The sequence below is a fragment of the Cebus imitator genome, unplaced genomic scaffold (genome assembly GCF_001604975.1).
Source record: "Cebus imitator isolate Cc_AM_T3 unplaced genomic scaffold, Cebus_imitator-1.0 Scaffold23, whole genome shotgun sequence".
NCBI classification, from domain to species: Eukaryota; Metazoa; Chordata; class Mammalia; order Primates; family Cebidae; genus Cebus; species Cebus imitator.
Window position 1 is genome coordinate 4,563,214 of NW_016107338.1, and position 14,909 is coordinate 4,578,122.

At 42.9% G+C, this 14,909-nt stretch overlaps 1 protein-coding gene across 2 annotated transcripts in view; it reads right to left on the reverse strand.

Annotated features, from left to right (window-relative positions):
* ANTXR1 (ANTXR cell adhesion molecule 1) overlaps positions 1 to 14,909 on the reverse strand; it is a 270,413-nt gene that overhangs the window by 74,606 nt on the left and 180,898 nt on the right. For both annotated transcript variants that reach the window (XM_017522085.2, XM_017522087.2), the window contains exon 14: positions 4,368 to 4,409. In XM_017522085.2, the coding sequence (XP_017377574.1) occupies positions 4,368 to 4,409 (42 nt within the window). The remainder of the gene's footprint in view (positions 1 to 4,367; positions 4,410 to 14,909) is intronic.

Consider the following 14,909-nt stretch of genomic DNA (forward strand, 5'->3'; position numbering starts at 1 on the left):
ATTATAGGCATGTGCCACCATGCCTGGCTAATTTTTTTTTATTTGTTTTGAGATGGAGTCTCGCTCTGTCACCAGGCTGGAATGCTGTGACTCTATCTTGGCTCACTGCAAACTCTGCTTCCTGGGTTCAAGCAATTCTTCTGCCTTAGCCTCCTGAGTAGATGGGACTACAGGCATGTGCCACCATGCCTGGATAATGTTTGTATTTTTAGTAGAGATGGGGTTTCGCCATGTTGGCCAGGTTGGTCTCAAGTGATCTGCCTGCCTCGACTTCCCAAAGTGCTGGACTTACAAGCGTGAGCCACTGTGCCCCGCCCACTTATACACTCTATTAAGGCAACTCTGGCATGGACTCTCACACTTGCTATCAGCCCATAGGAGGCATTCATTCTAGAGTTGTTGAATACATAAGATTTTTAATATCGAAAACCATTGGGGCTACTTACCTTTTACCCCTATCCTATTTGACTTCTCTCATGTCCCTGATTCTTAGACCTTGATTTGCTTGATGCTAAAAAGCACAATGTTAACTATTATTGCCTCGGTCTCCAGTTTGGGTAGTTTCTTGATTTATTTCTGACATAATAGTTAGTTGATTAAGCCAGAAGATTTCAAAGGGAAATGAAGGAGGGGAGGTGTTCTAGGCTCCAGGAAAGGAATGTTTTGTTTTTCATCAGCAAATGAAATGTACTAGTCAACTGTCCAGCACAGGTCTGGCCAAGGCAGTGTGATTAAGGAAGAAAATGGCAGGTATTCCTGGAGCTATCCTTTGATAGAGTGAGGGAGGACACGGGCAAGGAAGCATCTTCTCTTTCCAGCACATTTACTTCATGTGTAGGTCTGTGTGTGTCTGAGACATGGAGCTGCTTGGGACTAAGCTGTAACCTACTTTCCATTCATTGTGGGGCTTCCACTATCTATTCCCTTTCAAATATGTGTGAAGCTGGGAATGGTAGGATCTTTGGGAGCCTGTATAGGTGGCAGATGGAAGAAGAATGTGGCATGGATTCCTGGGTGCAGCTTTTATTTTGATAGTATTTAATGAGACCGAAGTTTAGTTTCTAAAACAATAATATTTTAGAGAGGCCACAGGGCCTGCCCTAGGTCCACTCCTCCTTCTGAGGGGAGCTATTCTCACCTTGTCTGTGGGGCTTACTAGAAAGCTTCTCTTTGGCCAGATGTGAGCCAAGAGCACCACTCTGTTGGTTGGCTGTAAGCTGTGACTTATGATCTATGGTCTGGAATGAAAAGATGAGCTGGATCAAGTATATTCCCTTGTTGGGAACTGGAAGATGGTAACTCAGAGACTCAGGCTATAAGCACTGGGGGCAGATGGTGAAATGAAGACAGGAAATATCTGCTAGAGTCAGGGGAGAGCGCTCTGTACAAACCAGAGTTACCAGGGCAGAGAGGAGACTGGTAAGAGAAAGCAGAAGGGAGTAAATTCCCATGGAGAAGCAGAGCTGCGAGCAGTGAGATCGAAAGCCCATGAGGAGGGTGGTGTCTGGAGCTGCCTCAGTTCTTTCCCCAGCCACAGTCTACCTCAGTTCTTTAATCTTGGACTAGTCTGAACTGGTCTCTGTTTTTTGCAGGCTAATGAAGTTGATAAAAACTCAAATATGGTCATAAATTTCATGGAAGGTGATTACATGCAGAACAAAGCCATCAGATGAAGTGCTCCATTACTGCACTCTCCCATCAACTGCCAGTTATTTGGAATAAGTATAGACTTAGGGAGTTAGGGAGGGATGCTTGCTGCTGCCACTTGAGAAGATCCTTAGCCTAGGAAATGTCCCTCCTAGTTGTTAAAACTGAGCTTCCTTGCTTTTGTTAAGCTCTTCACGTTTCAAATAATTTCTCTTTTTACCCTCTTTATACAAGGATGTCATTATTGGTTACACAGAATGTCAGAATGCTATGCTTTTTCTATTATGAATTTTTATATCTTCTATTAAAAAGATCACTGAGAGCTTTTATAAAGTTACCTTAATTCTCTAAGTTTAGTTATTTAAATAGTAGACATGCCTCTCTCAGAATATGATGCTTACAGAACTGATGAAAATTTGGATAAATAACATTGAACGTTTTCATATATACAGCAGAGAGTGTTTGACGTCATATAGCTACTTATTGAGTGTTAGACACTGGGATTTGAATATAGGGAGCTAGAGGAAAAGACTGTCTAGATTGAGACTATGATTTTCAGAGCATTGTATAAAATACTTTGCATGGGCTATGTCAGGTTATCTGTTTCTGTGGGATTTCTTTCTTTCTTCTTCTTGTTCTTTTATTTTATTTTCCTGCCAAAATACATTAGGAAGGAGATTAGGCGGCCTAACTCACAGGGCCAGCACACATGCTAAGGCAATCAGCACATGCTAAAATGTCTGATGCTAAAAAGTAAGATGTTTAAATTTTAATTGCTTAGGTCTCCAGTTTGGGTAGTTTCTTGATTTATTTCTGACGTCATATTTAATTGATTAAGTCAGAGGGTTTCAAAGGGAAATGTAGGAGAGGAGGGACTCTAGGCTCCAGGAAGGGAATGTTTTGTTTTTCATCAGCAAATGAAATGTACTAGTTATCTGTCCAGCCCAGGTTCGACCAAGTATAATTAAATGCACATGTTCATGTGAGTTATCCCTTTGATAGAGTGACAGGGGACAGGTGACGAAGCTTTGGCCCCAAAACTCCTGTAAGCCTAACATAACCCTTTAGATTTCAAGCATTCTGAGGTTGTTATTCTGTTTGGGAAATGAGGTAAGCTTTCTTTGGGTGAAATTACAACTTTAATGAAACTGAAAAAACTCAAATACTTCTCTTCCTTGCTTTTAGCTATTCTTCCTAGATGGTTTTCTAGTTTGGGCTTTTTTATTTGGCTCCAAAATTGTGTTGCTGGGTCCTTCATCCTAAAAGTCCCTTCTGGGCTTGAACTGTGTGTGAACCCCTAGGCTAGATGCTGGACCTGGGGAAAGGCAGAGGCCCTGCCAGTCTTACACCTACCTCTCCACGTGCACTTTGGCCACTGTGGCTGCCACATCACCTTCTAAAGGCAAACAGAGCAAGAGCCAGAAGAAAAAGCCACAACCCCTCTAATTAAACACAATAAGGGAGGGAATGTTCTTTGCCTCTGGGCAAACAAAGCAGCCCCAATAAGGGAGCTCCTTGCTCTGTTTTCTTTTTTGTTTTTTGGAAGTCTAAGAGAGAGCTGCACACAACAGAAACAAAGCCAACTGCAGTCGTGGAACTAGCCGTGGTACTTTCTCTTGAAGGATTAAGGAAAGATTTTTATGTATGTAAAGAAGGTATTTTCTCCTTCTTTGCACAGCGATGTAATTTCCTCCCTTGATTTCTGGGCAGAAAGTTAGCATTCCAACAAGATGCGCTTTAATTGATTGCAGCTATTAAATCCCTTGGCTTACATGCATATGGTTCAGGATATAAGAGCCATATGGAATTTAAAATTTAATCATTACTCTTTCTGTATGTAGGAAACTTGACAAGGCATTGGAAGGGGAAGGGTGAGGAACTGGCACTTGATTTACACGCAACAGACCTTAGGGATTGAGGACAAGAACTTGAAACCTTATCAATATATCTTTTGGTCTCACTGAGTGTTTAGATATGTAACCCTGGCTCCTGACTGGGTGGGTGTTGCATCTAGAGACTCCAGCTGTACTGACAGTGATCAGATTAGCAAAGCCACTCGCTAGGTACTCTTGCCTTTCTCATGATTAGCCTTTAATGCCTCCACTGTGTTCTACCCCAGGCCACCCTTGCATCAGAACTGCTTACTGGCCAATTTAGTGGTAGAGTCCAAGAATTTGCTTCTTTAGATGATGAGGATTTGAGAGGAAGGCAAGGATATTAACATATCCCTCTCCAGCATATTTTTATTACTGCCTGGCACATCTTTAGGTAGTACTGTTTTTAAATTAAAGAAAAATGAAATATTTGGCTTCAGGCTATTCCTAGAACCAAAGATTGGAGAATGTAGCAAATTATGCCTGATCTACATGCATAAAGCATTAAGTCTCTGCAGGGAGAAGAGAATCTTAGGGTTTGTTTTAGAAGAAAAGCCTTGAAGCTCCAAATAACTGTATGGATAAAAACATTGATTTGTGTGTCAAATTTTATCTCTGCAGGGAGGAAAACCTCCAAAACCATTGTCTTTTCTGGAAGTTTAGTTCAGTTTCTTGTTCAAAAGGCCAGAGACTTTCCTCCCTGCTGCTTTACAGGCAGGTATATTAAATCCTCTGGACCTGACTTAGCTCTGCTCTGCAGGGGGCTAAGTGTCTGGCTGCCCAGCCAGCTCTCCATCCCACTCTGCCACCCTGCCCACCCGCTGACATCCTCCTGTGGTCACTTACTTCACTCTCCTCGGCAGGGGGTGGAGGGACCTCCTTGATAATCTGAAAAGAAAACAAAGAACAGGTCAGTGAAAATCTCTGGCTACCTGCCTTCCAAGAGGCCTGTTGTCAGGAGGTACCCTAGTGGTGCTGCCACAATTACCACGGCAATGGCTCCAGCAAGGCGGGCTTAGTCAGTGCCATGAGGTGTCTCTCTGGACAGAGTAGCTCCGTTAGTTAGTGTATGACTCAGGCTGAGGGTTCCAGTCTCAATTGTGTCTTTTGTGGTTTTGTATAGAGAAATAAATGTTCCGCAGGTAACAGTTTCATTTCCTACCCCAGATAGCTATCATGCGAATTTATTCACTCATTTATTCACTCAGTCATTCACATATCAGATTATTCATCCATCTATCCAACCGTCTACACACTTAACAAAGAATTGTCATGCAATGGAAGTTAAGATGGTGCTTTAGGAATGCGTTAAGCATGGACCCCACTCAGGCTGCTGGCAGTCCTTCAGCTGTCACTGGTCCCAGCGGATGCTTCTGCAGGGTGGATGTGCTGCTCAGGCAGACCGATTCCTGACAGAGGCAGCAAAGGAGTATCCAGGGCACTGACACTTAGGGGCACAAAGCTTTAACTAACAATGTTAGAGGACTCTGTGAGTGTCTCATCTCTGGGGTTGAAGAAAGACATGTGGAAACTCTGGATGGGCATGTAATTGGGAGACCATCTAACCCATGAGAGAAAGATGACACACAGAAGACAGAGTGGGGACAGCTGGGGCCAGTGAGCAGCCCCTCCTCCCCCTTGACCCCAACTTGTTCCCCTCTGTCATAAAAGGAAAGCCCTTGCCATTAAATGGATTTAGAGTCTCTTACATGACATTTGTCAATTATCTACTATAATTCCACTCTGTCCTTTGGAGGGCTTCCTCTTCTCACCCCAAACTTACTATCAGAATGTTGGGTCCCCTACTCAGTCCTTTTATACTTAGAGGACTTCTGGTAAATACAAAGCTCACCCCATATCTCTTGATGCCTTAGCTCCAGGCACTGACTTTGTAGACAGGTGCTTGGGCACTGCCCACAGGACCCATTCTTTCTTCTTCTAGGTGGAGAGCCGGCCTTTCGCTGTAGGCCAGGCTGCTTAGCTGGCAGCAAGTGCCTCTTCAACTTTCCCTACTCAGCACATGTCTGCTTTGGGTTGATGATTATTCTGGGACCTCGTTAGGGCTCCAGTCCCCATGCTGTTACTCACCCTCCCATTATGTGTAACTTCCCCTGGTTTGATGATTATCCTGGGATCTCGTTAGGGTTCCAATCCCCATGCTGTTACCCACCCTCCCTGCCATTATCTGTAACGTCATCTCTGCACGAGGAGGCAGGTTTCCCACTCATGTTCTATTAACCTTAGCCAGTGGCCCAAGACTCCAGTCCTCTGAAAGTACAGAATTCAATTAATTGAAGAGGCAGAAGCGAAGGCCTCCAGGGGTCTCAAACTCTCATTTCATCTGCCTCCACTTCCTGGCTGCTGTGAGATGCCTGGTGAAGGTCTCTGGAAAACGTGAAGCCATGATTGTGCTCACCCACTCAACCCTGGCTCAGAGTTCCTTAAGGAAATCTCTGGGGAGGATCGCTACTGCCAGGACTGATTTCCCATCATCCCAGAAGCAGTAAATTACTTTACGGCAGGAAATGTCTGGAAACTGGAGGGAGGGGCGAGGATCTGGGGACCCAGATCTGGAATGCATCTGTTCTCCTGGGTCAGGGGTAGGGAGGGGAGTGAGAGGGGGAACAGGATGTTTGGGAAGAGACAGATGTTGAGAGGGCCATGTATGTGGCAGGGCCCCTGGGCATGAAGAGGTTCTGTGCTGAGCAGAGGGCTTTTGTCTCCATGGTGCTATGAGCTAAGCACAGCAGAGATGTTACATGTGAATCCCAGACCTGCCTTCTCCTGACTGTCAGAATTTGATGAGTCCCTTAAGCCACCTGAGCTCTGCTGTCCTCATCTATTAAACGAAGTAATAGTATGAACCTTGCAGGAACTGAGTCATGATGAGCGATCATGTGTGTTAAGCATTTGGTAGTGAGTAGGTGCTCAGTAGATGCTGCATGTTATCAGTACTCTCCTTTCCCTTTCTTGTTGTCGGTGTCTCTGGCCTTGATAATGTCTTTCATACCCCTCTGCATATACTAAATGCCTTTGCATGGTGGCTTCCAGATGGAGATGCGAAGGGGCGAGCACTTCATGAACTGAGTGAGACAGAGGCTGGTGTTCTGACAGTGGCCAGGGGTCAGCAGTCAGTAGCAGTATGCTTGGCCACATATGTGTCAGCACATGACGCTGGGAAATGCAGGTGGCCCACAACTCACACCAACCCATCAATGTAGTTGCTGTTCACTTTAATGTATTAAGTATTAATATTAAGTATTAAGATATTAAGTATTAATATCTATTCTACATCCTGCAATGTGCCAGACCTTAAAGGGAACCCCAAACACAATGCTAAAATACATAACCTAATAAATATTGATAAAGAGGGACTGGTTTATAATTCAGATTTCACATCGACACACTGTAAGTTGGGCACTGAGCTTTTGGAAAAGTGCCATTCTGTTCAGGTAAACAGGAATTAACACCTTCAGCCTGGCCTCACTGGCTAGGCATCTGGTTATGTTCAGGAGGAATGAGCAGGAAGTCTTTTCATTGCTTCAAGCCCATGTACCACCAACCTGTCCCTGGGGACAGAGTGCAGCTCACCACAGGATGGCAGGACAGCTTTTAAAAGTGTGATCTAGACAGGCTGAGCTTGGAGTCAGGGATGAGAATTCTAAGCAGTGAAGTTGGATAGGCTGTCTGTGAATGGGCCAAATCCTTGTGCCAAGACCAGCACATGGGCCACCCAAAGGAGGGCTCTGAGCACAGGGACATGTCAGCTCTCTCAGCCCACCCCACTACTCTCAGGGTCACAGCCTGTGTTGCCTGGAGGAGCAGCTTAGGCAAAAGCCTGCATTGCTCTGTAGCCTGCAGCACCACAGCAACACTGCTATGTACAGAGTACCCTTAAAAATAGACATCTCTATGGTTGCTTCAGTACTTAAAACCTGCTAATGGCTTCCCATGGCTTATAGGATAAAACGCAAACTGCCCCTATGTCCCACAAGGCCCATGTGATGTGGCTTTACTTCCTTCCCACTGCATCTCTTTCCTTCGCTTTCTGCACTCCAGTCTCCTGGGCAGCTTCCTGTTCCTTTTACATGCTCTGCTGCTTCTCAAGTGCAGTCTCTTCTGCTCAGATGCTCTCTACCTTCTCCATGCTCAGTCCACAGCCTGCATGTTCCCTGGTGAACACCTTCTTATCAAGCAGGTCTCCAGTAAATGCACCTCCCCTGGGAATCTCACAGCAAAGACAAGATCCTCTTTGTGAGCTGCCACCATGTTTGATTTTTGTAGCACTTTGAACAATAATTAAAGGGCAAAATGCATAATTATTTGTATCCAACCAGCATGACTAGAAAGCCTCGATTTCCAACTAGAATGCAAGCTAGAATCAGCTTCCAAGCTCAGGGTTGGTTTGGCCCATTTTCCTTTTCTCAGGTCATGTGAATGTTGTCTTGGTTAGGGGTGGGCTCTTTTGCACCTTCCTCATTAGGAGGGACAAAGAAGATGGAGAAGGTTGAAGGATCATTAATAAAATATTTTAAAGGAAAATTCTCCAATAAACATATTTATAAACATAACGTGGAAGAACTGAATGGTGACATTGGGAGGAAATCTGAGGACATTTTTCGTATTTCTTCTCTGGAGGCCACTATCACTGCCCCACTTACTGCCACCTTTAGACTGGGTATTTTGGAGAGGCAGAGTGTGACCATTTGCCTCGTTGGGATGGCCGCCCTAGAGTCTCTTTTGCATTAAGAGTTGGATGGTGAGGTAAAGGGGACAGGAAAAATGAGATAGAATATGAAACTTCTGAATTCTATGGGCATTTCTTTGCTACCTGAGAATTTCTAGAAACCACTGTGTATTGGGAGATGCATCTCCTATCCTCTCTTATCAGTGACTTTAATTCTGATTTTATCCATCTCTGTTCAGGCCAACATGAGTGGGACCAGATTTGATGACAATCATTGCGTAGATACAGGAAAGTCAGAAAAGACCAGGTAGAATCTGATTAAATTGAAATGTTACTGACAGCTTCTCATTGAGTCAAACAAGTTCCAGTTTTTATGAGCATCCCTGAGTTTGGCTGTTGGAAATGGCAATGATGGAAGATGTGGAGATGCAGCCAGTATAGCATAACTAGAGTAGAAAGATCACGTATGCTCAGAGTCTGTTTGACGCCTGGGAAGTGGAACTATTTTGGTTTTATGAATTAAGTTCAATCATTTGGGTCTCTATAAAGCTCTCTCTAACAATTCATTTTATTCTTATAAATGGTTTTATAAACTGATTTGATAAATTGTTAAGGTGAAACAAAGCACCTGATGAGTTTATTTTGCTTTTTCTTTCTCTAGAAGTATTGAAGTTTGATTCCTAATGTGTTGGCTTTGATCCTTGCCACTGTGTTCACCACTTGCTAACTCTACTGTTACAGTCTTGTGCAATGGAACACAGAATGCTACTGGTTCCAGTTTTCAACATGGGCACCTCTCCCACCTCCCAGATGACAGCCGCACTGGCTCACTAGACATTCCATTTGAAGCCGCAAGTCAGACCCACATGCTGCTCTAGCAGCAACGGGACGCCAGGCCTGGCCATTCCCCCATGGCCCTTGTTTTGTCTCTATCACCTTGTTGAGAAATCCTCCACTACAATTTCACATCTCTCCTTATCTTTCTTGTCTCCTCACACTGTGACAGGGATTAGTTAATAGGGTAAGCTGTCCAGACAGGCTTATATATTAGACAAGTACTCATCTCATGGCATGAGAAGTGGGACAAAACAAGGGACTCTTTTCTGTCCCCTTTCTTCTTAAATTGTATTTTGTGTCTCAGTGTCCTTTTTGTGTCAGCTGAATGCAAGTCCTCTGTGCTGAAGGCCTGGTCTCTCACTGCAAAGGAGATAATTCCTTGACACACAGAGATTCCTAGGCATCTCTGCTGTCTAGACAAAGTCCATGACAGCAGCTTCAGATAACTCCTTTATTAACAAAATGAAGCACTTATCCTCTAATTTTAATGAGCGCAGTGGTTTCAAACTTGTTTATCAGAATCACCTGGAGAGCTTCTTAAAACACAGATTTCTGGTGTACATCTCTGAATTCCCCATTGATGGGTTTGGGGAGGGGCACTTGCATTTCTGACAAGGTACCTGCTGGTCTATGGACCACACTTTGAGAACCATGAATTAGTTTATTTCTAGAAGCCCCATACCTCTATTAGATATGTAGGTGGTATGTTTAGCTTCAAGTCAGACATTCCCATGAGTGCTCTGTTGAGACTGGCTTATAGCTGATTAGAAATACCAGCTTTGATGCTGTTTCATTCTAAAAATTATGGTGTCCCTGCTCCATTGTCAGGAACTCTGGGCTCTCCATTGCCTCCACTGTCCTGTGTGGGGGAAGACATAGGATTATTTCTGGAGGAAATTCTCAGCTCTGTATGCAGGCACTCCTTGGCTTCCGCTGATGTGCATTTTTGGTTATCTGCATACCAGGCTGGCATCACTTGGATTTCTGGATTCAGCCCTGAAACAATCCCAGCCAGATGGCTCCCTGGGAATTAGGGACATGGATCTTAGCTCTCTCTGTCTGCATTGTTGGCAGTTAACTCACTGATCTGTGTTTGTGCCTCTGTCTTCCGCACTGGAGTCTAAGCTCTTGAAGACATGGGCATACTTAACTCCTGACACACAGTTCAGTGCTTGTTAATTGGTTACTGTTTCTGGAATAAATGAGTGTGTGTTCCTAAAAAGGGAGAGATAAAGGAAATATTTCTGATTATACTAAACTTCCTTGCCTCTCAAATAAGCACATGTTCTGACCTTTTTTACATTCTAGCCTTCCGTTCTGGCTCCCAAACCTTGTATTCTTTTAATTGAAGTCAAGAAACCAAGGGAAAGTAGGCAACTGGATGTGGAAAACATCTAGGAAAGATGTTACAAGATTCAATTCTGGTCTCTTAACCCTCCATATAAATGTTTCTTCAGCAGTTAAGATGCTGAAAGTCCCAACTGCCAAGAGTGGGTTGTGACGCTTGGATGCATTGCATCATGGGAAACTCATCAGAGTCATGGGTTGGCCTTACGGTTAATTATGCCACCTTGTTAGATACCATCTGTATCCCCTAACCTAGGCTTCCATGTAAATTCACTTGCCCTGTGATTCCAGACTCCACTTTCCAGTTTTGTATCCCAAATTAATTTCTAAGAAGACTTTCTGAAAATTTGAAAACTACATGCACAGTCTGTTTTGTTCCAACATAGACATGTAACGTGACTGTTCATATGTGGTAGGTAAATTGGGCAATAAAATCACTAAACTGCGAAACTGTGCTAGCTCAAAATATGATTTTCGCAAGGTAAAGGAGAAGGTAATGTATATTTTTAGTCTTTTATTCTTCATAATAAGCTTCACATAACATGAATCATTGGGCATTTAAAAGTGTGGGGTGACAGTATTTGGCACCACTGAGTAACATCAGGTGAATGTGAAAATGCTGCCCAGCTGCCAGTAGTGATCTGGCGAGGGATATGCAGAAACCACACATACCTCATCTGCTTTCTCACTTAGGTGCGTCCTTGTGCAAGTCCAGCATGTATGGCGCTCCTGAATGTGTGTACTTTTCCTCATAGAAACCTTTTACGTAGCATTGTCAATAGGAGTGTGTGTCCTGGTTCTAAAAATGCAGGGGTTGAATAAGGGAGGAAAGCCTTCAGCCTGTGCAGGAGATGTTTGTAAAGGGATAAGAGAGGATGAGATACTGTTAGAGCAAAGGGCATAAAGAAACACAAATGAGCTTCCTTAGAGACCATGCTGAAAAACTGAAGAAAAGAGAATGGAACTCATATGAGCCACAATTTGCTTGAGAGGGGATTAGAGGCATGTGTGATGGAGCAAAGGAAAGGCAGTAATGCCGAAAGCAGAAGAATAGCACTTTCATGGCTTCCGGTCTTATTTAGAATGACACAAATGGCTTTTTTTTTTTTTTTTAAACTGAAAAGAGAAACATGGCAACACAACAAAAGCTGAAATTCTATTTTAAGCCAGAGAAGAAGGAATAACAAGACACTGAGTCATAGCCATCCACCTCTGGTGTTGTGACACTTTGCCCTAAGAATGTCCTTCCTTCTGTCTTGTCTCTGTAGCTCAAAGCCACAGTGCTATATCAGACTCACATCCACTAAGAAACTTCACCTGTTTATTTTCAAAAACCAAGGTAAAGAGTCATTTTTACTGAAGTATCTTTTATTAAGAATTTAAGATGTTTAAAATGGTGGCATTTTTATTGAGTTTAGCATTCTTTTTTAGTATTAGGTTGGTGCAAAAGTAATTGCAGTTTTGTCATTCCTTTTAATGGCAAAAACCACAATTACTTTTGTGCCAACCTAATATATTATTTTGTAAGACCGCAAGTTTTGAATGTTCTGCTTTGAACACATTTCCCCCATTAGTTCTGTTATTTTCATGAACCAAAATTCCATAATGCAGTCATATCTTTAGGAACACACTTCATGTTATAGGAGAAATGGTGATATACAGAGAATTTTCATTGTATCTGCTATTTAACAATTATTGTTAACTTTGGACAGAGCAAAGGAAATAGTGCTGACAGGGACTGACTTCCTCATCTTTTTCCTGGTCTTTTGTGTTTTCCATGTGTATCATAAAATCCAAACGGCCCAAGTAATAATATTTCATGGGATTTTGGTAATTTGGGATTGTGAGCTCATGTGTAGTAGGCATTTACCTATGAGAATTTGATGAGGCCTGGGTTGAAGGATGAACCTACCAGAGGTTTCAGACTTCCTCTTGCAGATCCTAAGCATTTTCAAACTTTTTCTCAGGTTGCAATTTACAAAACCTCAAGTAGTATGAGCTTGAACTCCAGACCTCTCAGAGATTATGAATTCTTAGCACCCACATCAAAGCCATAGCCCATCTTTTCACTAAGGCTTTAGGCAGATTTAGGCAGAAGACTCAGTTTCAACTCCCAAACTTTTATGGACTCATGAAAGGCTGTAAGCCAAATATTTAAGTTATTGAGATAAGAAAATCTCAGGCAGGAAGCCACTGCTTTAGGGTCAGCTGACCATCTGATTTCCAGATCCTGCTTTATTTGGGCCCTGGAAATGTCTCCTATTTTCTCATGAGCTTGGCTATGCATTTAAGGCAACTTCCATTATATTTTATCCAGGAATTTTTGTTTTTGTTTTGCTGTGGAGTCTGCTGCATAGTCAGTCAACAGTAAAGGATTATTTTTTTTCACAAATGATGACATCCTGCATGCTTAGAGATTAGCTCAAATAAATGTGTTTGTATTTAGATGACAAAGGTTTTTTTTTGAAGCCTTTGATTTAAAACATTGTACCTCCTGGGGGACTCATGAATTTCTCTCTTAAAGCCAACTCAACTGCTGCCCCTGCTGGCCTTTTAAATTCTGCATGAGGAGAAGCCATCAGAACAGTTATGTTTAGAAGAAATGCCAATTCAGATCTGAAAAGCCATCCAACAAGGGCTTTAATATAACAGCTAGAAGGGGATGCTTGCTTTGACCTTTCCTACATTCTAGCCTTCTGTTCTGGCTCCCAAAACTTGTATTCTTTTAATTGAAGTCAAGAAACCAAGGGAAAGTAGGCAACTTGATAGGGCAAACATATAGGAGAGATGAGATGCTAGTCAATGGCAGATCTAAAGAAATCTTTCCACTGTAGAGACAGCATCAGTTGAATAGAGACCTCACAACTGACTGAGGTGGGTTAATGCTGGCCAACGACTGCCTGAATCTAGTAATTTTACACTGTAAAAGCTTAGCAATGGGTGGTACCAAGGGTGTTAATCTGGACTGTGGTACAATAAATTTTCAAAGAAATGAGTTCAACTTTTTTTTCCCCCCAATTTGGAGCTCAAATTTCAAATGATGTTTGGTCTTTCATCTCATCTCCCTTTTGACGGAGACTAAAAGGCCCAGTTCATCAATATCTAAAGTGAGAACTGCAGCAGGAACTTTACCATTAGTTGATAAGGCCTAAGGGACTCACATGGTAATGTGAGAGAATGGCTGTGCATATTCTCCATCAGATGGTATCTCAGTGTCACTGCAAAACGCAGTGAACTGAAACAGTAAAACAAATCCATGAGCTCAGATTCCCCCAGGCTTGGAGGAGGAACCTCTGGCCTCTGCCTGGGTTGTGGGAAAGCTGATTTTAGAACTAGCAGTATGGGATCTGAGCAGGGCACGGAGGGAACAAGGATGTTCACAGGATGTTCAAGCTTGTCGATACTGATGCAGCCTCCAGGGAGGGCAGAAAAGAGGCTGTACCTTAGGATCCAGGAACCTGTTCTTTTAGCCACTTCAGTGTTCTCTAGGACTGTGTTTTCTCAAATAGTATTTGGCAGAATACTAGTGTCTTCCAGATGTCAGTATGCCAACAGGTGTTTGGGAGAGTACAGATAGTGACAAGCCAACAAAGAGTTCTAGGGTCAAAATAAATTTGAAGAGTCACATGCAAATTATCCTATTAATGACTCTGAGAAGTCCCGCAGTAAAGACAGTTATTCAACTTAAAGATGTTTCTTCAAACTCACTGCCTAAATATCTTGTTCTGAAATGTACCTATTCATACTTGCAGGGTATGATTGCCCTGACATAGTTTGGAAATGCTGCCCCGAAATACTGTATCATATAAACAGTCCTCAGGTGGTTCTGATAAGTAACCAGGTTTGAGAACCACAGACCAGGGAATCTTGACATGGAGAAGTAGATTCACTTAGAGAAGGTATGAATATGAAGAAGCAGCCTTAGAGACAATATGGTTCCAATTTTTTAGTTTTCCACATGGGGGAAATTAAGTTTAAAGGATTGCACTAGTCCTTTAACTGGCAGAGGAAGATGTGGCATTGAAACACAGGCAACTTTAACAACAGCTCAGCTCTTTCCATTTCACCAGCAGGCATGGGAATGGGGGTTGGGGGTTGTCGTGCAGCTCATAAAGGACGAGGGAAGCCAGAGATGAGAAAAAAATGGGTGTGTGAGGTGGGTGGTGCACCTACCCTCCGGAGGTGAGGGCAGGCCCTGGCAGAGCTCTATGTGCTAGTGAGAAATAATCTTGTCAGCTGTAGGGTGAGGCGTGTCCAGATGGGAATGGGTGGGGGCTGGAACAGGATCAAGAAGGCGTAATCAGTATTAGGACCAAGATGCCTGCGTCAGAAGTTGCCTGTCCCAGTCATGTTTTTCTTAAACTCTCAGTAAGCCTTTTTGGTGATGTTAGGCTTGGGTTGTCTGGCCCTACAAATTAAATGTTATTCTTAAAGACGTGAAGAGCATTATTTTAATACTTTATTTTTATTTCCATTTAAAGCATAGCAAGTTCTTGATTAATTTTTTTTTTTTTTTT